Source organism: Salmo salar, chromosome ssa16 (assembly GCF_905237065.1).
Source record: "Salmo salar chromosome ssa16, Ssal_v3.1, whole genome shotgun sequence".
NCBI lineage: Eukaryota > Metazoa > Chordata > Actinopteri > Salmoniformes > Salmonidae > Salmo > Salmo salar.
The window spans coordinates 34765942-34788951 of NC_059457.1; the positions used below are offsets into that span (position 1 = coordinate 34765942).

General features: G+C 43.5%; 2 protein-coding genes and 1 long non-coding RNA gene across 7 annotated transcripts in view; 1 reads left to right on the forward strand and 2 right to left on the reverse strand.

Annotated features, from left to right (window-relative positions):
• Positions 1–915, reverse strand: part of LOC106573672 (VPS9 domain-containing protein 1) — a 35357-nt gene extending 34442 nt beyond the window's left edge. For all 3 annotated transcript variants that reach the window (XM_014148939.2, XM_014148938.2, XM_014148940.2), the window contains exon 1: positions 325–915. In XM_014148939.2, coding sequence (XP_014004414.2) covers positions 325–417 — 93 coding nt within the window. In that variant the 5' untranslated portion in view covers positions 418–915. The remainder of the gene's footprint in view (positions 1–324) is intronic.
• Positions 154–15927, forward strand: LOC106573673 (zinc finger protein 276). 2 transcript variants are annotated; one of them, XM_045697186.1, is made up of 12 exons: positions 154–294; positions 1358–1651; positions 1790–2105; positions 2222–2268; positions 2375–2737; positions 2915–2996; positions 3092–3175; positions 3375–3491; positions 3626–3701; positions 3809–3926; positions 4449–4548; positions 14605–15927. In XM_045697186.1, exons 2-12 carry the CDS (start codon positions 1381–1383, stop codon positions 14870–14872), a joined length of 1842 nt encoding a protein of 613 aa, XP_045553142.1. In that variant the 5' UTR covers positions 154–294; positions 1358–1380; the 3' UTR covers positions 14873–15927. The 2 variants fall into 2 exon arrangements, with proteins under 2 accessions (XP_045553142.1, XP_014004419.2); XM_014148944.2 differs by having other exon boundaries at positions 154–288.
• Positions 15928–16700: 773 nt separating this feature from the next.
• On the reverse strand, positions 16701–22616 carry LOC106573676 (uncharacterized). 2 transcript variants are annotated; one of them, XR_006759741.1, is made up of 7 exons: positions 21861–22616; positions 20855–21721; positions 20272–20433; positions 18517–18615; positions 17930–18070; positions 17731–17811; positions 16701–17059 (listed from the first exon to the last, which is right to left on the reverse strand). It is a non-coding gene; the product is annotated as an uncharacterized lncRNA (long non-coding RNA). The 2 variants fall into 2 exon arrangements; XR_006759740.1 differs by lacking the exon at positions 18517–18615.
• Positions 22617–23010: the final 394 nt, after the last annotated feature.

Sequence of the window (23010 nt, forward strand, 5' to 3'; positions counted from 1 at the left end):
GTAGAAACATAATAGCATTACAACAGAGATAGAACATTATACCAACACGCCAACTAGTTACTGTAACAAGTGATGTTGCATTGTTTGCGTCATCAACGAAGCCTATCTCGTGGCTATAAAACTCGTTCACCGCTGTAATTCTAAATCAAACCTCACAAACATTTTTGGTATTTTGGACGCATAACTGCAGTCACACATAAAACATATTGCAGTAAAAAATATATATATGTTGGAGGCAGGATTTGCAGCATAGTGAAGTTATACTGCACTCGGACTCAGTCCTTTTTCGTAAGGGTATTTATTGAAAGCTTGACATTAGAATACCTTATGTCGGTTCCCTGCGTCCAATTGTATAGCTACTTTAGCTATTTTCATGGCATTTTGAAGGGGCTTCATGTCAGCGCCAGCTGCTGCCATGATGATGATGATGATGATGATGAGTGGTGGTTGTTGTTGTTATTGTTGTGACCAATCGTTCCGGATGTAAACTCTGCATGAACGAACGGAAGTATATATTTCAACAGCCGCAAGATGGCGCTACATATTTTTTTATAACTAACCCAAGATAAACCACAGCCTGTCGGATCCAATGGGGAAACAAATAGTCATAGTGGGAAGAACAAGCAAGGAGTGGGCAGAGCCAAGCATGAGCTACCAAGATCCTATTGCTGTGTTTCAGAACGTATACTATTATTGATAGGGAACGCCTACTCTGAAGTGCGCGTGTGCAATAACTCAAATCGCCCTTCGAACTCCTAAATATAGCGATTTTTCAATACTTTGGCAAAGGGTAAATTCTACAAAGAATTGTCCACTCTTTTCGTAACCGATTTTAGTTTTGGTAACATAAAACTGTATTGAGATCAAATATTTCATTGATGAGAACATTTGCAGAATGTCGGTCAAAATCCATCTCGTTCATCTTCTCCCACTGCCGGCCACTGGCCTTCCTCTCGTTACCATATATGGTAGTGAGTGGAAACGCCAACCGGATGCTTCACATTTGTACATCTGGTGAAATATCTGTCTTATTGTTCTATCTGCGTTATTATTATTTTTTACTACTTCCGGGTTTCGTGTTTCGATAGAAACCGCTTCCTGTTCGTGCTTTACGATATTGTGTTACTGTTAAATCGACAATGTATATTTTACTAAACCACCAACCAACTAAATATTAAAACTACAAATGACTGCTAGAATTTGAGGCGAATCGTGTTCTCCTCGTTGGAAGTAGCAGCTGCAGGTTTCAAACCAACTTTGGGTTTTAAACAGCTATACTGATAACAGTGCTCCCCATGTAAGACTCCAGTTACTTTGAAAGGTACTGCCACATTATATTGACAGGACTTTTCTTTAGGATCCTCTTTAGGACTCTGTGTAATGAAGAAGAGAGGGAGAAGAGCGCGGCTACCCGATGTGGAAGCAGGACAGAGAAGCCAGACTCAGTCAGTGGCTGGGGTCAAGAAACCTGCTGGGCGGCGAGAAAGACCAAAGAATGCTGTGAAAACAACTCCACAATCAGTTGTATGTGATGGAGGTTTCGAGGATGTTGGTCCAAGTGACAGATCTGCAAGATTACAATTGAGCACAACTGTGTCAGTTGTGGAGATAGAAGGGGAGGAGCATCCAGAGAATAGATCAAAGAAATCAGGTGAGTCCCCTGCAGAATTCTTGACAGATCAGTCTAGATTGAGGTCAATGACCAGTTGTCATGTGTTTTAATTTTCACAAGGTAAAGGATCAGCTCTTACACTTTCTCAAATGCAAACCTCCTTGACTCTTCCTACAGGTATGGGCAGACTCAGCACTGCATTCTGTCGACTCTGTCATGGAAAGTTCTCACCTCGGAGGCTGCGGCATGCCTTTGACAAGTGGCCAGGAGAGCTGGAGGGGGTCCCTGACCAGACAGAGCCAGCCCAGTCACCCCTGCTTTTCTACACAGACTTTCAGCGCCTAGTGGGAGTGCCACTGAACCGTGACCCACGTCTCTCACAATTTGTCTGCAAGAACTGCCACACAAAATTCTACAAGTGCCACACTATCCTGCTCACATTTCTGCAGAGGGTAAACCTCTTGCCATCTGTGAATGTGCACACCAGAGACAGGTGAGGACAAATGCGAGCAACTGTAATGTCACAGGGTAGAGAGCGGCGATTGTAAACCTATAGGAGGGTCAGTAATGAGCAGTGAAACCAAAACATGATGTTGATTTTGGTTTCAGGAAAAGTTCAGAGTGCTCTCAATCAACAGTGCATCCCAGCTTGTTGTGTAAGTAGATACATTCCATCAGGACAAGATGATTACCAGATTTTGATACGCAGAGATAACCACTTACTAAATGTCCCATTTCTCTTTCCTCCAACCTGACAACCAGCACTCCCTCTCCCAGCATTCTCCATCCCCTCCGATCCCAAGTGTCTCCACAGCCTGGTGTCCTGGGCCCACCACCATGCAGAGGACTGCCGCTCCTGCCCTGACCTGAAAGAAGTGCTGGAGGGGCAGTGCTGGGGCTCAGTAAGGGCTGTCTGGGGGTGTATGGATGGACATAGTTACATGATGGACACACAGACCAGAGCAAATCCTGGACACACTGGGTGTGATCCCCTACTGGAAGCTGAGGAGCAGCCCAGAGGGAACCGAATCCCTGTCAACACCACCATGCCCCAGGCCAGTCCAGCTGCTACCCCACAGACTCAGAGCTCCATCAACACTGATGCTACTACCACCAGTGCAGATGGTGAGACAGCTTTTGGTGCCTCAAAGTTCTGCTGAGAAACGGGAACACACCGTATTTCATTTCAGTATTCAATTAAGTATAGTCTTGACTGCATTGAAATGTGACTCTTTGTAGGTGGTTACCATCTTATGGTCTGGAGCCAGTCCAAATTAATTTGTTTGCCCCTCTTGTCCCTAGAATTTCTCTTTGGTAAGGAGACACCCTCCCCTGCACCAGCCCCACTCATGGACAGGACAGGTGACATTGACCTATATGACCGGTGAGTCAACAATGACACACATGGTTCAGTTCTACAGTTCTGGGAAGTTAAGATTGGTTAAACTATAGGCTGTGTGTGTTCATGTGAAACCTTAGGAACATGTCCAGTGAGGATGAGTTGGAAGATAAAAGGAAAAGTGGATCCTCTGATGAATTATTTGAACCATACCCAGAAAAGAAGTGAGTGGATTGATGTGGGTTCTAGCTATTTTGCATATCAAAGCAAAATAATGTACATGGAACAATTCGTATTGATACACACAGTAATAACATAGTAACACATAAGTGGGCAGTATGAGCACTTATCAGAGCAACATTGGTAGCGGAAAAAAGGGCATCAAATGCATGAGTGTTTTCTCCCCTTTCCCATGGCTCGCAGAGTTGCCTCCCCAAAGAAGAGAACCAGAAGAAAAGAAGCAAAAACTCCCAAGGAGCCTAAAGTTAGAAAGAAGCCAGGACCCAAGCCTGGCTGGAAGAAGCCGATCAAGTCAGAAAGGTACAATAGAAGCTGTCTGGAGGCCAAAGCACCAGATCTTTGTAGTAGAACAGATGTTAAAATCTTGAATTGGAGTGTAGCTGGTAGTGGAGAGTAATGAATGTGAAATATCCATGTTTGTTTTTTGTTTTCAGAGAGGAGCTGCCCAATATCTACAAATGTCCGTACCAGGGCTGCTCAGCTGTGTACCGAGGAGCAGACGGCATGAAGGTCAGATACAAGTCATCCTTACGGCACTGCTTTTCCTGTTATGGCCATGAACATTTCTATTAATGCATAAGTGTTTTCTGAGGGCCGTTTTTATCTGTGGGGTACAGAAACACATTAAGGAGCACCATGAAGAGATCCGTGAGCGACCCTGCCCTCACCCTGGCTGCAACAAGGTCTTCATGATTGACCGCTACCTGCAGCGACACGTGAAACTCATCCACACAGGTAGGTTTGGACTGGAGACGGGGATAATACTGAGGACTAAGGCTGATCTCTTTGTGCCCTGGTCAAACATATTGTACAATATAGGGGATTAGGGTGCCATTTGGGCACAACCCGAGAGATGTTTGTGTGCTTGTATTAAAGGCCCAGTGCAGTCAAAAATGTGATTTCCCTGTAATAATACTGTGAAATTGTGAAAATGATGATGCCCTTTTAGTGTAAGAGCTGTTTGAAAAGAGCGCCTGTTTTGGTGGGATGGAGTTTTGGCTTGCCTAGTGACATCACCAGCCAGTGAATTATTTAATAGAGTTTCAAACCTGTCTGACAGTAAGATAGTTTTCGGTTTTCCCCTCCCCACTCAGACCACTCCCAAACAGTCCAAGCAAAATTATTGCTTGAGAAATTTTTCTTTGCGACAATGTTAGTTGAAACAATCACAGTAAGGTTCTTAATTGCTACCCAGAAATTATTTGATATTGAGATAAAAACAGCTGCATTGGACCTTTAAGTTTCACCCTTTTCCAGAGGTGAGGAACTACATCTGTGACCAGTGTGGTCAGACCTTCAAGCAGAGGAAGCACCTGTCTGTGCACCAGATGCGCCACTCAGGGGTCAAGCCACTACAGTAAGTACAGAGGGACATAAAGCTCATATCAGGAGGCAAGGTTCTGCTGGTTTATGTGTTGTGAGGGGTTCAAGCACTGATGAGTCTGTCAGACTGTAGCCAAGCCTTTGATTACAGTGCATTCGGAAAGCCTTTAGACCCCCTTCCCTTTTTCCACATTTTGTTACGTTACAGCCTTATTCTAAAATGGATTGAATAAATACAAATACTCATCAATCTACACACAATACCCCATAATGACAAAGCGAAAACAAGTTTAGACATTTTTGCAAATCTATAAAAAATAAAAACCGGATACCTTATTTACATAAGTATTCAGACCCTTTGCTATGAGACTCGAAATTGAGCTCAGGTGCATCCTGCTTCCATTGATCATCCTTGAAATGTTTCTCCAACTTGATTGGAGTCCACCTGTGGTAAATTCAATTGATTGGACATAATTTGGAAAGGCACACACATGTCTATATAAGGTCGCACAGTTGACAGTGCATGTCAAAGCAAAAATCAAGGAATGAGGTTGAAGGAGTTATCTGTAGAGCTCGAGACAGGATTGTGTCGAGGCACAGATATGGGGAGGGGTACCACATTTCTGCAGCATTGAAAGTCCAAGAACAGTGGCCTCCATCATTCTTAAATGGAAGAAGTTTGGAACCACCAAGACTCTTTCTTGAGCTGGCCGCCCAACCAATCTGAGCAATCGAGGGAGAAGGGCCTTAATCAGGGAGGTGACCAAAACCCGATGGTCACTGACAGAGCTACAGAGTTCCTCTGCGGAGATGGAAGAATCTTCCAGAAGGACAACCATCTCTGCAGCACTCCACCAATCAGGCCTTTATGGTAGAATGGCCGAACAGAAGCCACCCCTCAGTAACCGCTCGCTTGGAGTTTGCCAAAAGCCACCTAAAGGACTCTGACCATGAGTAACAAGATTCTCTGGTCTGATGAAACCAAGATTGAACTCCTTTGCCTGAATGCCAAGCGTCATATCTGGGGGAAACCTGGCACCATCCCTACGGTGAAGCATGGCGGTGACTGAATCATGCTGTGGGGATGTTTTTCAGCGGCAGGGACTGTGAGACTAGTCAGGATTGAGGGCAAGATGAACGGAGCAAAGTACAGAGATCCTTGATGAAAACCTGCTCCAGAGCGATCAGGACCTCAGACTGGGGCGAAGGTTCACCTTCCCAACAGGACAACAACCCTAAGCACACAGCCAAGACAATGCAGAAGGGAACACGATTGAAAATGGCTGTGCAGCGATGCTCTCCATCTAACTTGACAGAGCTTGAGAGGATCTGAATGGGAGAAACTCCAATTACAGGTGTGCCAAGCTTGTAGCGTCATACCCAAGAAGACTCGAGGCTGTAAATCACTGCCAAAGGTGCTATAACAAAGTACTGAGTAAAGGGTCTGAATACTCATGTAAATGTGACATTTCAGTTAAAAAATGTTTTAAATAAATGTGCACAAATTCCAAAAAATTTCAAAAAAACTGTTTTTGCTTTGTCATTATGGGGTATTGTGTGTAGATTGATGAAAGAAAACTATTTAATCAATTTTAGAATAAGGCTAACGTAACAAAATGTGGAAAAAGTCAAGGGGTCAGAATTCTTTACGAATGCATTGTATGTGGTATGATTTGGGTTAATAAGAATTAATGGAAGGAGGAATTGGGACTGGATAAGGACATATGTAGCTGTAAAGCCGATACCTCTGTGCCGAAATCCCTGATGCAGTAAAAAATGTAAAACATTGAATATGAAGTAAGCTTTGTGACATATTTGAATGCAATCCATTGAATTTGCGGGTTTTACACACCATCCAAGCTTTTGGGAGAGCGCGTGGTACTCTTTTGATTTGTGACACCCTCAAATGAAATGTTATTTGTCACATGCGCCAAATACTGCAGGCGTAGGTAGTTGAGGTCGACCGATTTAATCGGCATGGCTGATTTAATTAGGGCCGATTTCAAGTTTTCATAACAATGGGTAATTAGCATTTTTGGGCGCCGATTATGGCCGATTACATTGCAATCCACGAGGAAACTGCGTGGCAGGCTGACCACCTGTTCGCGAGTGCAGCAAGGAGCCAAGGTAAGTTGCTAGCTAGCATTAAACTTATCTTATAAAAAACAATCAATCTTCACATTCACTAGTTAACTACACATGGTTGATGATATTACTAGGTTAACTAGCTTGTCTTGCGTTGCATATAATCAATGCGGTGGCTGTTAATTTATCATCGAATCACAGCCTACTTCAACTTCGCCAAATGGGTGATTTAACAAAAGCGCATTGCCCGAAAAAGCACAATCTTTGCACAAATATACCTAACCATAAACATCAATGCCTTTCTTAAAATCAATACACAGAAGTACAGTTGAAGTCGGAAGTTTACAAACACTTAGGTTGGAGTCAATCAAACTTGTTTTTAAACCACTCCACACAAGTAATTTTTCCAACAATTGTTTACAGACAGATTATTTCACTTATAATTCACTGTATCACAATTCCAGTGGGTCAGAAGTTTATTTAGACTAAGTTGACTGTGCTTTTAAACAGCTTGGAAAATTCCAGAAAATGATGTCATTGCTTTAGATTCTGATAGGCTAATTGACATCATTTGAGTCAATTGGAGATTTACCTGTAGATGTATTTCAAGGCCTACCTTCAAACTCAGTGCCTCTTTGCTTGACATCATGGGAAAATCAAAAGAAATCAGCCAAGACCTCAGAAAAAAATTGTAGACCTCCACAAGTCTGGTTCATCCTTGGGAGCAATTTCCAAACGCCTGAAGGTACCACGTTCATCTGTACAAACAATAGTACGCAAGTATAAACACAATGGGACCACGCAGCCGTCATACCACTCAGGAAGAAGACGCGTTCTGTCTCCTAGAGATGAACGTACTTTGGTACGAAAAGTGCAAATCAATCCCAGAACAACAAAGGACCTTGTGAAGATGCTGGAGGAAACGGGTACAAAAGTATCTATATCCACAGTAAAACGAGTCCTATATCGACATAACCTGAAAGGCCGCTCAGCAAGGAAGAAGCCACTGCTCCAAAACCGCCATAAAAAAGCCAGACTACGGTTTGCAACTGCACATGGGGAGAAAGATCGTACTTTTTGGAGAAATGTCCTCTGGTCTGATGAAAGATAAATAGAACCATTTGGCCATAATGACCATCGTTATGTTTGGAGGAAAAAGGGGGAGGCTTGCAAGCCGAAGAACACCATCCCAACTGTGAAGCACGGGGGTGGCAGCATCATGTTGTGTGGGTGCTTTGCTGCAGGAGGGACTGGTGCACTTCACAAAATAGATGGCATCATGAGGAAATTAAATTATGTGGATATATTGAAGCAATGTTTCAAGACATCAGTCAGGAAGTTAAAGCTTGGTCGCAAGTGGGTCTTCCAAATGGACAATGACCCCAAGCATACTTCCAAAGTTGTGGCAAAATGGCTTAAGGACAACAAAGTCAAGGTATTGGAGTGGCCATCACAAAGCCCTGACCTCAATCCCATAGAGAATTTGTGGGCAGAACTGAAAAAGCGTGTGCGAGCTAGGAGGCCTACAAACCTGACTCAGTTACACCAGCTCTGTCAGGAGGAATGTGCCAAAATTCACCTAACTTATTGTGGGAAGCTTTTGGAAGGCTACCAGAAACGATTGACACAAGTTAAACAATTTAAAGGCAATGCTACCAAATACTAATTGAGTGTATGTAAACTTCTGACCCACTGGGAATGTGATGAAAGAAATAAAAGCTGAAATAAATCCTTCTCTCTACTATTATTCTGACATTTCACATTCTTAAAATAAAGTTGTGATCCTAACTGACCTAAGACAGGGAATTTTTACTAGGATTAAATGTCAGGAATTGTGAAACTGAGTTTTTAAATGTATTTGGCTAAGGTGTATGTAAACTTCTGACTTCAACTGTTTATATTTTTAAACTTGCATATTTAGTTAAAAGAAATTCATGTTAGCAGGCATTATTAACTAGGGAAATTGTGTCACTTCTCTTGCATTCAGTGCAAGCAGAGTCAGGGTATATGCAACAGTTTTGGCCGCCTGGCTCGTTGCGAACTAATTTACATTACATTGAAGGTTGTGCAATGTAAAAGCAATATTTAGACTCAGGGTTGCCACCCGTTCCATAAAATTCGAAACGGTTCCGTATTTCACTGAAAGAATAAACGTTTTGTTTTCGAAATTATAGTTTCCGGATTTGACCATATTAATGACCAAAGGCTCGTATTTAATAGAGCAGTCTGACTGAGCGGTGGTAGGCAGCAGCAGGCTTGTAAGCATTCATTCAAACTTTACTGCATTTGCCAGCAGCTCGTAGCAATGCTTGATGCACAGCGCTGTTTATGACTTCAACCCTATCAACTCCTGAGATTAGGCTGGCAATACTAAAGTGCCTATTAGAACTTCCAATAGTCAAAGGTATATGAAATATAAATGGTATAGAGAGAAATAGTTGACGTGTCATGATTCCTATAATAACTACAACCTAAAACTTCTTAACTGGGAATATTTAAAGAACTGGGAATATTTAACCACCAGCTTCCATATGTTCTGAGCAAGGAACTTAAACGTTAGCTTTTTTTACATGGCATATATTGCGCTTTTACTTACTTCTCCAACACTGTTTTTGCATTATTTAATCCAAATTGAGCATGTTTCATCTATTTGAGACTAAATAGATTATATTTGTATTATATTAAGTTTTGTTGTAATTGTCATTATATATATATATATATATATATATAATATATATATAAAATCGGCCGATTTTAAATCGGTATCGGCTTTTTTTGGTCCTCCAATCAGTATCGGCGTTGAAAAATCATAAATCAGTCGACCTCTAGTGAAAAATATTTGCTAAATAAACTAAAGTTAAAAAAATTAAAAAACCACCATAACAATTACGAGGCTATATACAGGAGGTATCGGTACCGAGTTAATGTGCAGGGGTACGGATTATTTGAGGTAATTGAGGTCATATGTATATGTAGGTAGGGGTAAAGTGACTGCATAGATAATAAACAGCGAGTAGCAGCAGCGTAAAAAAGGTGGTCAATGTAAATAGTACGGGTAGCCATTTGATTAACTGTTCAGCATTCATATGGCTTGCGGCTAGAAGCTATGAAGGAGCCTTTTGGACTTAGACTTGGCTCTCCGGGTACCACTTGCTGTGCGGTAGCAGAGAAAAGTCTATAACATGGGTGGCTGGAGTCTTTGACAATTTTTAGGGCCTTCCTCTGACACCGCCTGGTATAGAGGTCCTGGATGGCATGAAGCTTGGCCCGTACGCACTACCCTCTGTAGCGCCTTGCGGTCGGGCAGTTGCCATAACAGGCAGTGCTCTCGATGGTGCAGCTGTATAACTTTTTTAGGATCTGAGGACCCATGCAAATTCTTTTCAGTCTCCTGAGGGGGAATAGTTGTTGTCGTGCCCTCTTCACTGCTCTCTTGGTGTGTTTGGACCATGATGGTTTGTTGGTGATGTGGACACCAAGGAACTTGAAGCTATCGACCCGCTCCACTACAGCCCTGTTGATGATGTGAACGGGGGCGTGCTCGGCCCTCCTTTTCCTGTAGTCCATGATCAGCTCCTTTGTCTTGCTCACGTTGAGGGAGAAGTTGTTGTCCTGGCACCACACTGCCAGATCTCTGACCTCCCTATAGGCTGTCGCAACGTTGTCAGTGATCAGGCCTGCCACCGTTGTGTCGTCAGCAAACTTAATGATGGTGTTGGAGTCGTGCTTGGCCACACAGTCGTGGGTGAACATAGTATACAGGAGGGGACTGAGCACGCACCCCTAAGGGGCCCCGTGTTGACAATCAGCATGGCAGATGTGTTGTTGCCTGCCCTTACCACCTGGGGGAGGCCCGTCAGGAAGTCTAGGATCCAGTTGCAGAGGGAGGTGTTTAGTCGCAGGGTCCTTAGCTGAGTGATGAGCTTTGAGGGCACTATGGTGTTGAACGCTGAGCTGTAGTCAATGAACAGCATTCTCACGTACACTACCAGTCAAAAGTTTGTACACACTTACTCATTCCAGGGTTTTTATTTTATTTTTACTATTTTCTACATTGTAGAATAATATTGAAGACATCAAAACTATGAAATAACACATATGGAATCATGTAGTAACCAAAAAAGTGTTAAACAAATCAAAATCTTTAATATTCTTCAAAGTAGTCACCCTTTGCCTTGACAGCTTTGCACACGCTTGGCATTCTCTCACCCAGCTTCATGAGGTAGTCACCTGGAATGCATTTCAATTAACAGGTGTGCCTTGTTAAAAGTTAAATTGTGGAATTTCTTTCCTTTTTAATGAGTTTGAGCCAATCAATTGTGTTGTGACAAGGTAGGGGTGGTATACAGAAGATAACCCTATTTGGTAAAAGACCAAGTCCATATTATGGTAAGAACAGCTCAAATAAGCAAAGAGAAACTACAGTCCATCATTACTTTAAGACATGAAGGTCAGTCAATACGGAACATTTCAAGAACTTTGAAAGTTCCTTCAAGTGCAGTTGCAAAAACCATCAAGCGCTATGATGAAACTGGCTCTCACACCAAAGGAAGACCCAGAGTTACCTCTGCTGCAGAGGATAAGTTCATTAGCATTAAATGCACCTCAGATTGCAGCCCAAATAAAAGTAACAGACACATCAACTGTTCAGACACTGAGTGAGTCAGGCCTTCATGGTCGAATTGCTGCAAAGAAACCACTATTATAGGACACCAATCAGAAGAAGAGACTTGTTTGGGCCAAGAAACACAAACAATGGACATTAGACCGGTGGAAATCTGTCCTTTTGGTCTGATGAGTCCAAATTTGAGATTCTTGGTTCCAACCACAGTGTCTTTGTGAGACGCAGAGTAGGTGAACGGATGATCTCCGCATGTGTGGTTCTCAACGTGAAGCATGGAGGAGGTGGTGTGATGGTGTGGGGGGTGCTTTGCTGATGACACAGTCTGTGATTTATTTAGAATTCAAGGCACACTTAACCAGCATGGCTACCACCGCATTCTGCAGTGATACCCCATCACATCTGGTTGGCGCTTAGTCCCCCTATCTTTTGTTTTTCAACCTGATAATGACCCAAAACACACCTCCAGGCTGTGTAAGGGCTATTTGACCAAGGAGACTGATGGAGTGCTGCATCAGATGACCTGGCCTCCACAATCACCTGACCTCTACCCAAATGAGATGGTTTGGGATGAAGAGTGACTGCAGAGTGAAGGAAAAGGAGACAACAAGTGCTCAGAATACTGTATGTGGGCTATTCCTTCAAGCATTCTAGGTGACTCACTGGTTGAGAGAATGCCAAGTGTGTGCAAAGCTGTCCGCAAGGCAAAGGGTGGCTACTTTGAAGAATATAAAATATATTTTGATTTGTTTAACACTTTTTTGGTTACTACATGATTCCACAACCATCTCTGCCTTTCAAAGCACCTTGGCGTACTTGGGCACAGGGACCATGGTGGTCTGCTTGAAACATGTAGATATTAGAGACTCGGTCAGGGTGAGGTTGAAAATGTCAGTGAAGACACTTGCCAGTTGGTCAGCACATGCTCGGAGTACATGTCCTGGTAATCCCTGCAGCCTTGTGAATGTTGACCTGTTTAAAGGTCTTGCTCACATCGGCTACGGAAAGCGTGATCACACAGTCGTCCGGAACAGCTGGTGCTGTCATGCATGCTTCAGTGTTGCTTGCTTTGAAGCGCGCATAGAAGTCAATTAGCTCATCTACACAATTTTTTAAAATTTATGGTCCACTGCATGAAAATCAGTCAGATAATTAAGTCACCTTATTCATAATCCAACATATTATCCACATGTACAATCCAACATATACTATATCTACATCATATATAGTACCAGTCAAAAGTTTGGACACCTATTTGTAATCCATAATACTTTGTAAGCCCTGCCACATCCGATGAGTATCAGAGCCGATGTAGTAGGATTCAATCTTAGTCCTGTATTAACACTTTGTCTGTTTGATGGTTCATCGGAGGGCATAGCGGGATGTCTTAACCTGTTAGGGCTAGGGGGCAGTATTGACACGGCCGGATAAAAAACGTCCCCGTTTTAATCTGGTTACTACTCCTGCCCAGTAACTAGAATATGCATATAATTATTGGCTTTGGATAGAAAACACCCTAAAGTTTCTAAAACTGTTTGAATGGTGTCTGTAAGTATAACAGAACTCATATGGCAGGCAAAAACCTGAGAAGATTCTGAACAGGAAGTGGCCTGTCTGACAAGTTGGTGTTCATCTTGGCTCTTTTTATTGAAGACTGAGGATCTTTGCTGTAACGTGACACTTCCTACGGCTCCCATAGGCTCTCAGAGCCCGGGAAAAAGCTGAATGATATCGAGGCAGCCCCAGGCTGAAACGCATTATCGCGTTTGGATAGTGGCTGGTCAGAGTACTCTGAGACTCACGCTCGTGCACGAGGGCACGAGATGTTTTTATTTTCTCTCTCTTTGTACGTATACACGCTTTCCCGGTCGGAATATTATCGCTTTTTTACGAGAAAAATGGCATAAAAATTGATTTGAAACAGCGGTTGACATGCTTCGAAGTACAGTAATGGAATATTTAGAATTGTTTTGTCACGAAATGCGCCATGCTCGTCACCCTTCTTTACCCTTTCGGATAGTGTCTTGAGCGCACGAACAAAACGCCGCTATTTGGATATAACAATGGATTATTTGGGACCAAACCAACATTTGTTATTGAAGTAGAAGTCCTGGGAGTGCATTCTGACGAAGAACAGCAAAGGTAATAACATTTTTCTTATAGTAAATCTGACTTTGGTGAGTGCTAAACTTGCTGGGTGTCTAAATAGCTAGCCCTGTGATGCCGGGCTATCTACTTAGAATATTGCAAAATGTGCTTTCACCGAAAAGCTATTTTAAAATCGGACATAGAGTGCATAGAGGAGTTCTGTATCTATAATTCTTAAAATAATTTATGTTTTTTTGTGAACGTTTATCGTGAGTAATTTAGTAAATTCACCGGCAGTGTTCGGTCGGAATGCTAGACACATGCTAGTCACATGCTAATGTAAAAAGCTGGTTTTTGATATAAATATGAACTTGATTGAACAAAACATGCATGTATTGTATAACATAATGTCCTAGGGTTGTCATCTGATGAAGATCATCAAAGGTTAGTGCTGCATTTAGCTGTGGTTTGGGTTTATGTGACATTATATGCTAGCTTGAAAAATGGGTGTCTGATTATTTCTGGCTGGGTACTCTGCTGACATAATCTAATGTTTTGCTTTCGTTGTAAAGCCTTTTTGAAATCGGACAGTGTGGTTAGATTAACGAGAGTCTTGTCTTTAAAATGGTGTAAAATAGTCATATGTTTGAAATATACGTTTTTGTATTTTTGAGGTATTTGAATATCGCGCCACGGGATTACACTGGCTGTAGAGTAGCCCATAGAGGTTAAAGGTGTCCGGATTAGTGTCCCGCTCCTTGAAAGCGGCAGCCCAAGCCTTTATCTCAGTGCGGATGTTGCCTGTAATCCATGGCTTCTGGTTGGGATACGTGCGTACGATTTCCGTGGGGACGACGTCATCGATGCACTTATTGATGAAGCTGGTGACTGATGTGGTATACTCCTCAATGCCATTGGCTGAATCCCGGAACATATTCCAGTCTGTGCTAGCAAAACAGTCCTGTAGCTTAGCATATGCATCATCTTACCACTTCCGTATTAAGCGCGTCACTAGTACTTCCTGCTTTAGTTTTTGCTTGTAATCAGGAGGATAGAATTATGGTCATATTTGCCAAATGGAGGGCGAGGAAGAGCTTTGTATGCGTGTCTGTGTGGAGTAAAGGTTGTCTAGAGTTTATTTCCTCTGGTTGCACATGTGACATGCTGATAGAAATGAGGTGAAACGGATTTAAGTTTTCCTGCATTAAAGTCCCCGGCCACTAGGAGCGCGGCTTCTGGATGAGCATTTTCTTGTTTGGTTATGGCCTCATTAAACTTTTTTATCTTCACTTTCAGGTGCGAAGTGTGTGGTTTCCAGTGCCGCCAGAGAGCGTCGCTAAAGTACCACATGACTAAACACAAGGCAGAAGCTGATCTGGAATTTGCATGCAAACTGTGTGGAAAGCGCTTTGAGAAGGCCCACAACCTCAACGTCCACATGTCCATGGTGCATCCCCTCACACTAGCAGCTGCCGGAGGAAACATCGACAGCCCCTCCAACCCTGCTATCACCAATTTAGAGACCATCACAGAGACTGGGGAACTGAACCCTTACACCAGTTGACCGACTTGATTAGGCATGTGACCCTCAAGGAGATATACCAACCACAAAGTCCCCTAAACCACAAAGTATAACAGAGCTAGGGAACTAGATTCAGCTGCAGGACGATTTCTGTCTGAGCGGATGGTCAGAGAGCCAGTACATAATTCTAAAAACTTTGAACACCTGCAAATTAACCACAACTAAGGCAAAAAAATCACTTGCGGGATTGTTTTGGCCCGCCAGCCGCCTGTTGCCGACCCCTACTCTATAAGAAGTCTGGTGTAGAATGGTCATGGCTAATGTGACTAATTAACTTGAGGTAGAGAATAAGGTTAATATAAGTTATACGTGCACTGTGTATAAATGACAGTACTTCTAAAAGGAGCACAGCTAGCAGATCCTCTTTCAAAGCCAGGTAAGCTGTGTGATACTTACTTTAGTGTTGTACTGCTCTATAATTATGTCCTTAAGGCAACATTATCATGTAGCTAGCCAAGTATATTCTTCATGGGAGGACAAAGACCAAGTTTTCAAACTCCCCCATACATCTTTATATATATTGTTCATTAAGGAAGGCAAGTTGTCATGATTCAAGGATGCCAAACGTCAGTAACAGTCCACGGGTGTGCCTGTAGCCCCATATATATTTCTCTCTCTCACACACACACACACACACACACACACACACACACACACACACACACACAGTCCATTCAGAAAGTATTCAGACCCTTTTCCCTTTTCCACATTTTGTTACATTACAGCCTTATTCTAAAATGGATTAAATAAATACAAATCCTCAATCTACACACAATACCCGAAAAGCGAAAAAAGGTTTTTAAAATGTTTGTCTATGTATTAAATATACATAACATACCTTATTGACGTAAGTATTCAGGACCTTTGCTATGAGAATCGAAATTGAGCTCAGGTTCATCCTGTTTCCATTGATCATCCTTGAGATATTTCTGCAACTAGGTTGAAGGAATTGTCCGTAGAGCTCTGAGACAGGATTGTGTCAAGAGACAGATCTGGGGAAGGGTACCAACACATTTCTGCAGCATTGATGGTCCCCAAGAACACAGTGGCCTCCGTCATTCTTAAATGGAAGAAATTTGGAACCACCAAGACTCTTCCTTGAGCTGGCCGCCCAGCCAAACTGAGCAATTCGGGGAGAAGGGACATGGTCAGGGAGGTGACCAAGAACCTGCTGGTCTCTCTGACAGAGCTTCAGAGTTCCTCTGTGGAGATTGTAGAAGCTTCCAGAAGGACAACCATCTCTGTAGAACTCCACCAATCAGGCCTTTATGGTAGAGTGGCCAGATGGAAGCCACTCCTCAGTAAAAGGCACATGAGAGCCCGCTTGTAGTTTGCCAAAAGGCACCTAAATACTCTCAGACCATGAGAAACAACATTTTCTGGTGGAACTCTTTGGCCTGAATGCCAAGCGTCACGTCTGGAGGAAACCTGGCACCATCCCTACGGTGAAGCATGGTGGTGGCAGATTCATTCTGTGGGGATGTTTTTCAGTGGCTGGACTGGGAGACTAGTCAGGATCGAGGGAAAGATGTACGGAGGAAAGTACAGAGAGGTCCTTGATGAAAACCTGCTCCAGAGCGCTCAGGACCTCAGACTAGGGTGAAGGTTCACCTTTCAACAGGACAACGACCCTAAGCACACAGCCAAGACAACGCAGGAGTGGCTTCGGGACAAGTCTCAGAATGTCCTTGAGTGGCCCAGCCAGAGCCCGGACTTGAACCCGATCGAACATCTCTGGAGAGACCTGAAACTAGATTTGCAGCAAAGTTCCCCATCCAACCTGACAGAGCTTGAGAGGATCTGCAGAGAAGAATGGGAGAAACTCCCCAAATACAGGTGTGCCAAGCTTGTAACGTCATACCCAAGAAGACTCAAGGCTGTAATCGCTGCCAAAGGTGCTTCAACAAAGTACTGAGTAAAGGGTCTGAATACTTATGTAAATGTGATATATATTTTTTGCTTTGTCATTATGGGCTATTGTGTGTAGATTGAAGGGGAAAAACGAATCCATTTTAGAATAAGGCTGTAATGTAACAAAATATGAAAAAAGTCAAGGGGTCTGAATACTTTCCTAACGCAGAAGAAGTCCAACTCTTGGCTGAGGCTGGAAGGGCTGAGTTGAAAGACCAGAGCTGCTGCCAGGTCCAGGTCAACACATAAGACCTCCAGCTAAGGAATGGAAGAGAGAGAGGGTCACTCAATAGGGTATTATGTGGGTCAAAGAAAGTACAATGGTATATCAATCTGCTATTGGTAAAAAGCAGAGTCTGACATGAGGTGAAGCACAGAAAGTTATAGGCTGTATTTGTGTAATGTTTGATGTTTGTGAAATCTTAATAAATGTATCATTATGTCATATCCAGCTGATTTCAACCCAGTCCTACTCTATGGGCCACAGACTCACTAGCAGTTCTGGGGGGGCAGGGGGGCCGGTGCCCCTGTGACAACAATTTTGGACCCCCTTGTGGCCCTCCTAAATGTGGAGTAAGAAATCATTTTTACATAACAAATGTTTGCTATCGTTCTTTTTTTACATCCGTTATTAAACAGTGGCAACGCGGAACACTAATTTAACCCACACATTTTCTAGAGGGACTGCTTTAGGCGGAACACAACAGTATTATACAACATGCATCTGCATAATGAACATGGTCTTTTGCCTGCTAATTCCTGCAATGCAGTGAAGAAAACGATATGACAACAATAACGTCTAATGTAACTGGCCCCTCTAACAGTATAACTGGCCCCAGCTTGGCCCTCCCAGTTGAAATGGTCTAGAACCGCCACTGCACAAACTAAGATCAGCCTTGCGCTGGGTGGTCAGTGCACTAATGTGTTACCTGGTTCAGCTGATGTTGGGGATGTCAGAGAGTCTTCAGAAGCACCTACTGGGCCCGGGTCAGAATCTGGGAGGGGTCCATCTGTGAGACCAAAACACAGATTCAGAAAAATGCTACTGTCAGTAGTTTGTTGACCACATACCAGTCAACCATAGTGTAGATGTATGATTATTAAACATGATTATCTGTGTAAGCTCACCTCATCAGTTGGGTGCTCGGTCGCAGGGAAAGAAGTCTGGCCATCCATAAAGAGCTTGATAAGGGATGAGTAGCAGAGCACAGGAACCCTGGGGCCTTCAATGTCCTCTCCAACATCTCAGAGTTAAGATGGGGGACCAGGCTGGAAGGGAACACAATACACATACAGAACTCTCATATAAACAAGAAAACGGATGACACTGAGGACAGCACTGACAGTTTGACCAAGTAAATATACCTGTAAAAGGATAAAGGCATCAGTCTTGTGTATTCCTCTAATGTTACCATGGCTACAGGCTGGTATGGGCCTTGTTCTTGATTTTAAAAAACAATATATAAATACCCAATATAGCATCAGAGACACAAAATGTTGTATGATAAACATTACAGTTATGTGGTGTTTTGTTAGTGTAAAAGGTGTTTTAGTCTGTTGAATACATTACCATTACATTGTTTAGTATGTAGGGCTAGGAGTTCCCTGACAATGTAACCTAACCAGGAAAAACTCCTGGCATTGACAAAATCCCACAGCGCCCCCACCTTTCCCACCCACCCTACTAGCACTGACTTTGAGGAAAATGTACTTACTATAACTGTGATATGTGGTTGTCCCATCTTAAGATGAATGCACTGACAAATGCTCTGGATAAGAGCATCTGCTATATGCCAAAAATGTGTTAAGTGTACCTAGGGTGTGAGAAAAATTGTGAGGAGGTCAATCACACAGAGGAACAGCAGAAACACCAGCAGCTGGGGAGAAATGGCAGCAGAAGGGCGATGTGAGACTACATGCCAGTTTCCCCAATTAATTACTTAAAAGCGAGTCTCGTGACAATGATCACATGTCTCTAATAGAAAACTGCTGAGTCGTTTCCCTTTTCATTTGAGTGTCTCTGCTCCTGAATGATGAATCAGAAACTGTGTTTGTGTGAAGCCAAAGGTTAGTGCAGAGCATGTGAGAGCCAATAATATATTCCAAGAATCCTACAGTTGCAGCCAAATATATGGACACCTTTTCACTTTTCTAAAATAATTCCCAATTTCTTTCAAATGAAGCGTTCAAAGAAAAGAACACCCTCCCTACAATCAATTATGGAGGATGTTCGATAGGGCTGTGGGCTTTCTTTGCTGCCTCTGGTATTGGGGGCCTTGACAGTGTGCAAGACGTCTTAAAATTATTGGAGCTCTGCTGGAGTCACTTTTATAGATTAACTTTGACACCTCCTGGAAACAGAAGATACTCTACAGGAATGGCAGAGTCCATCCAAATCCCCAAGTCCAGAACAGACTATGGGAGGCGCACAGTACTACATAGAGCCATGACTACATGGAACTCTATTCCACATCAGGTAACTGATGCAAGCAGTAGAATCAGATTTAAAAAGCAGGTGAAAATTCACCTTATGGTACAGCGGGGACTGTGAAGTAACACAAACATAGGCACAGACACATGCATACAAACACATGATAACATACGCACTATGCACACACGTACACATGGAATTTGCATTGTAGATATGTGGTAGTGGAGTATGGGCCTGATGTTTTCATTTTAATGTTTTTAAAATTGTATAACTGCCTTAATTTTGCCGGTCCCTTGGCAGCAGCTAATGGGGATCCATAATAAATACAAATCAGCAGATTATGAAGGTGTTTTGGATTGCAATGTTCAACCCAGTGTTCAAAAACTGTCTCTGATCAAGGTTGTGGGTCTTCCAGTAGGACAACTACCCCCAAAACACATAAAATGCACCCTGGAATGGTTCAATAAGAAGCACTGGACTGATCTGGAGTGGTGAGCTAAGAGTCAAGATCTGAATCACATCCATAACCTATGGCAAAATCTGAAAGCAGCAGTTGGTGGAGGCCACCCCTCTTCAGCAGTTTGCTGCGAGTGGGCCAAAGTGCCAGTAGAAAGGTGCAGCAAGCTCATTGATGGCCACAATAAGCATTTGTTAGCCGTTATCTTGGCTAAAAGCTGTGCAACCAAGTGCTAGCTTTGGGTTGCCAATTGCAATGTTGAAAATTCAATAAGGTGTGAAGACCAAACTTTTTTTTTAAATGTCAACTTATTTTAGAAGAAATAAGGAATAATTTTAACAAAGTACTAGGGTGCCACTATATTTTGCCACAACTGTATATATTAAGAAACCTACGTATGTGTGGGTTTCTTTTTCTTTGCACGTTGACCTGTGTCCTTTAGGTGGTGTGAAAAAGATTTTCTCAAATGGCTGTGTTACGTGTCCACTCCGTCAAAGCTTACAAACATGGCTAGTGAATCTATTGAAAAAACATCTAGGTTGAGTTTGAAAAACTTTATGATAGGGAAAGAAGTGTCCTCACCTGTCTGTGCTGCTCTGCCAGCTGTCCCAACATCTCCAGGCTTGTCCTGATGCCCTGGCCAATCCCCTGGCCACTCCCCTGGCCCTCCCATACACAGTGCAGACAGGCTGCCAGGAGGAGGGGCGGGGCAGAGGGAACAGGGCATGACACCCCTTCTTTGAACTGCCAAAGAGACAGCACATGAACTCAATCATCACTCTCAAAAATAACATTGAAATAAAAGTAAACATTTAGTTTGTATAGGAGTATTATCAGTAAATGTTCTATATACACAGGCATGTACACATGATCCTGTTTTATCTATAGGCCCACAAGTGATTGATTTTCAGCCAGGACCTGCAGCTGCTGAGGCAGGGGCTGTCCGTCAGTAAGGCGACACCAGAGACACCAACACAGGGGAGAGACGGCCCCACTAGTGCTGTCCAACACACACACACACATACACATACACACACACACACACACACACACACACACACACACACACACACACACACACACACACACACACACACACACACACACACAAATTACACTCAGTCAGCATCATATATTAAAACTCTCAGATTAAGGTGTACTTCACCTCAGACTAACAATCAGATGTGTTCCTGGTAGTATAATGTACTGTACACTAGCAGAGACGAGGAGCAGTGGACAGTGAAGACTGATCAGGGATTTGGTTTTGTTCACTTCTCCTGATGGACAGTTACAGCTCAGGGGACAGCCCCTGCCACGAGCACAGCCTATGAAAAATAAAAAGAGGGAAGATATTCCAATTTCTTATGATAAAGATCACAATATGTTGTTAAGACGGCCTACCCATGTCTATAGCAGTACAGTTAATAATCTAAGAATGGAACCAATTTACTGTTAAGAAGTGTGCTGTGAGATGGTAGTGCAGCAGGCCAGCTTGGAAGCTGCCCTTCTTCTGATACACAAAGAAACGCAGAATAACAATAATAATCAAATCTGGGAAACATCATAGTATTTCTGTAAAAATAAATAAGGGTCTTGATTTCGACAGGTTTGGTCATGATGAGAATTGAACTATGGATTCACACATGTATTCAGACTGTAGCTAACTGAATCATCCTGCTCTGTTATAGTCCCTCCCTCTCTTAACCCCCATATGGACACACCTGATACTAGTTGATATATTCCATGATGGTCTCACAGTCCAGAGTCCTCTTCACTCTGATTTCAAACAATACTGATACTGAACTGACTTCAACAATGTCTATTGGATAATTAGAATGATCTGGATTACAGATCAGTCCAATACTGACCCCGTCTGCACACAGGCTCTGTTACATATTCAACACATCAATATATACCAAAATGAATCTGTGTGTTGCTTATTAAGGCATGTGCTTCACTTATCTGGGTCAGACAGGGCATCCTCACTCCTTTGCACTCTGAGTTCAGCTGCAAGCCACTCTGAAAATGACAACTTGACAAAGACAACAAATGGCTATAAAATGTATCATCAATATCAGCCAATGTGTTCCAAAGGGGCACGGACAACTTTGAGGAGGTCTATGCTTTACGACAAGGTTTTAGACTGTGCAGGTTTTAATCTGTTGCCTCACCTGGTATTCTGGGAGTTTTACTAGGAGACGGAAGGGGGGCGTGTTTCCATAGCGCCAAGTCAGATTTCCTCCTAGTCGTATTTGTGTCAGAAACACTCTTCCACAACCCATGATTCTCCTGCTCACCCTGTCTGTCTGCCTCCACATGCTCAGATTCCCCACTCGCTTCAAATCGGCAACCTCCTCGCATCTGGCATTAGTCTGGAAATTAGGTACAGCATCTGCAAATACACACGCGCACATGCACACACACCAATTCAGGGCTAGGCAGGACATGTCTCTGTGCAGTCAAGCAGAGAGGTACAACTGTAGGCGTATGTGACATTCTGCTAAAACAGCAGCCCCCTGCTGCTTGCATAACGGGCATCTCAGAGTGTGGCTGGGTGATAACAATCATTTCAGTGACACTGGGAAAATGATGTGCATACCGGTACCTTTTTATTGTGGATGCAGGGATTATACTACTGCTGCGGTTCAAACTGTGAATCAATCCTGCAGAGCCCATAGTACACTGCAGCCACGCAGAATCTGGCCAACAAAAACAAAGCAGTCCACATAAATACATATTATGATAGCACTGTCCTATTGAGCTAAAGTTAACTGTGTCTTTTGATTTACAATATACTGTATAATTAGTATCATGTCATCCTAGTTGCTGAGGGTCCCTCTCCAGTCTCACCCACCTAACACAGGAGAGCATGTTGGTTTGGGCAGGACAGGGCAGGGCAGGGCAGGACAGGACAGGACAGGGCAGGGCAGGGCAGGGCGGGACAGGGCAGGGCAGGGCAGGGCAGGGCAGGGCAGGGCAGGGCAGGACAGGACAGGGCAGGGCAGGGCAGGGCAGGGCAGGGCAGGGCAGGGCAGGGCAGGGCAGGGCAGGGCAGGACAGGGCAGGGCAGGGCAGGGCAGGGCAGGGCAGGGCAGGACAGGGCAGGACAGGACAGGGCAGGGCAGGACAGGACAGGACAGGGCAGGGCAGGGCAGGGCAGGGCAGGGCCTCCGGAACAGACACAGGGACGGGCAGCAGGGGTGGGCACAGCTGCACGAGGGGGCACTGAGCCTGGGAGGCATGAAGGTGCACAACTCAATGACCCCCCCCCCATAGGGAAGAAAAAAAGAAGACTATTAGAGGCTATAAGAAAAAGGAGAG

Bases quoted from the DNA above. Each gene is read 5' to 3' on its own strand.
- LOC106573673 (XM_045697186.1), top strand. From the start codon at position 1,381: ATGAAGAAGAGAGGGAGAAGAGCGCGGCTACCCGATGTGGAAGCAGGA. The intron at 2,738-2,914 runs GTGAGACAGCTT...TCTTGTCCCTAG, and splicing joins TACTACCACCAGTGCAGATG to AATTTCTCTTTGGTAAGGAG. The intron at 2,997-3,091 runs GTGAGTCAACAA...GTGAAACCTTAG, and splicing joins GACATTGACCTATATGACCG to GAACATGTCCAGTGAGGATG.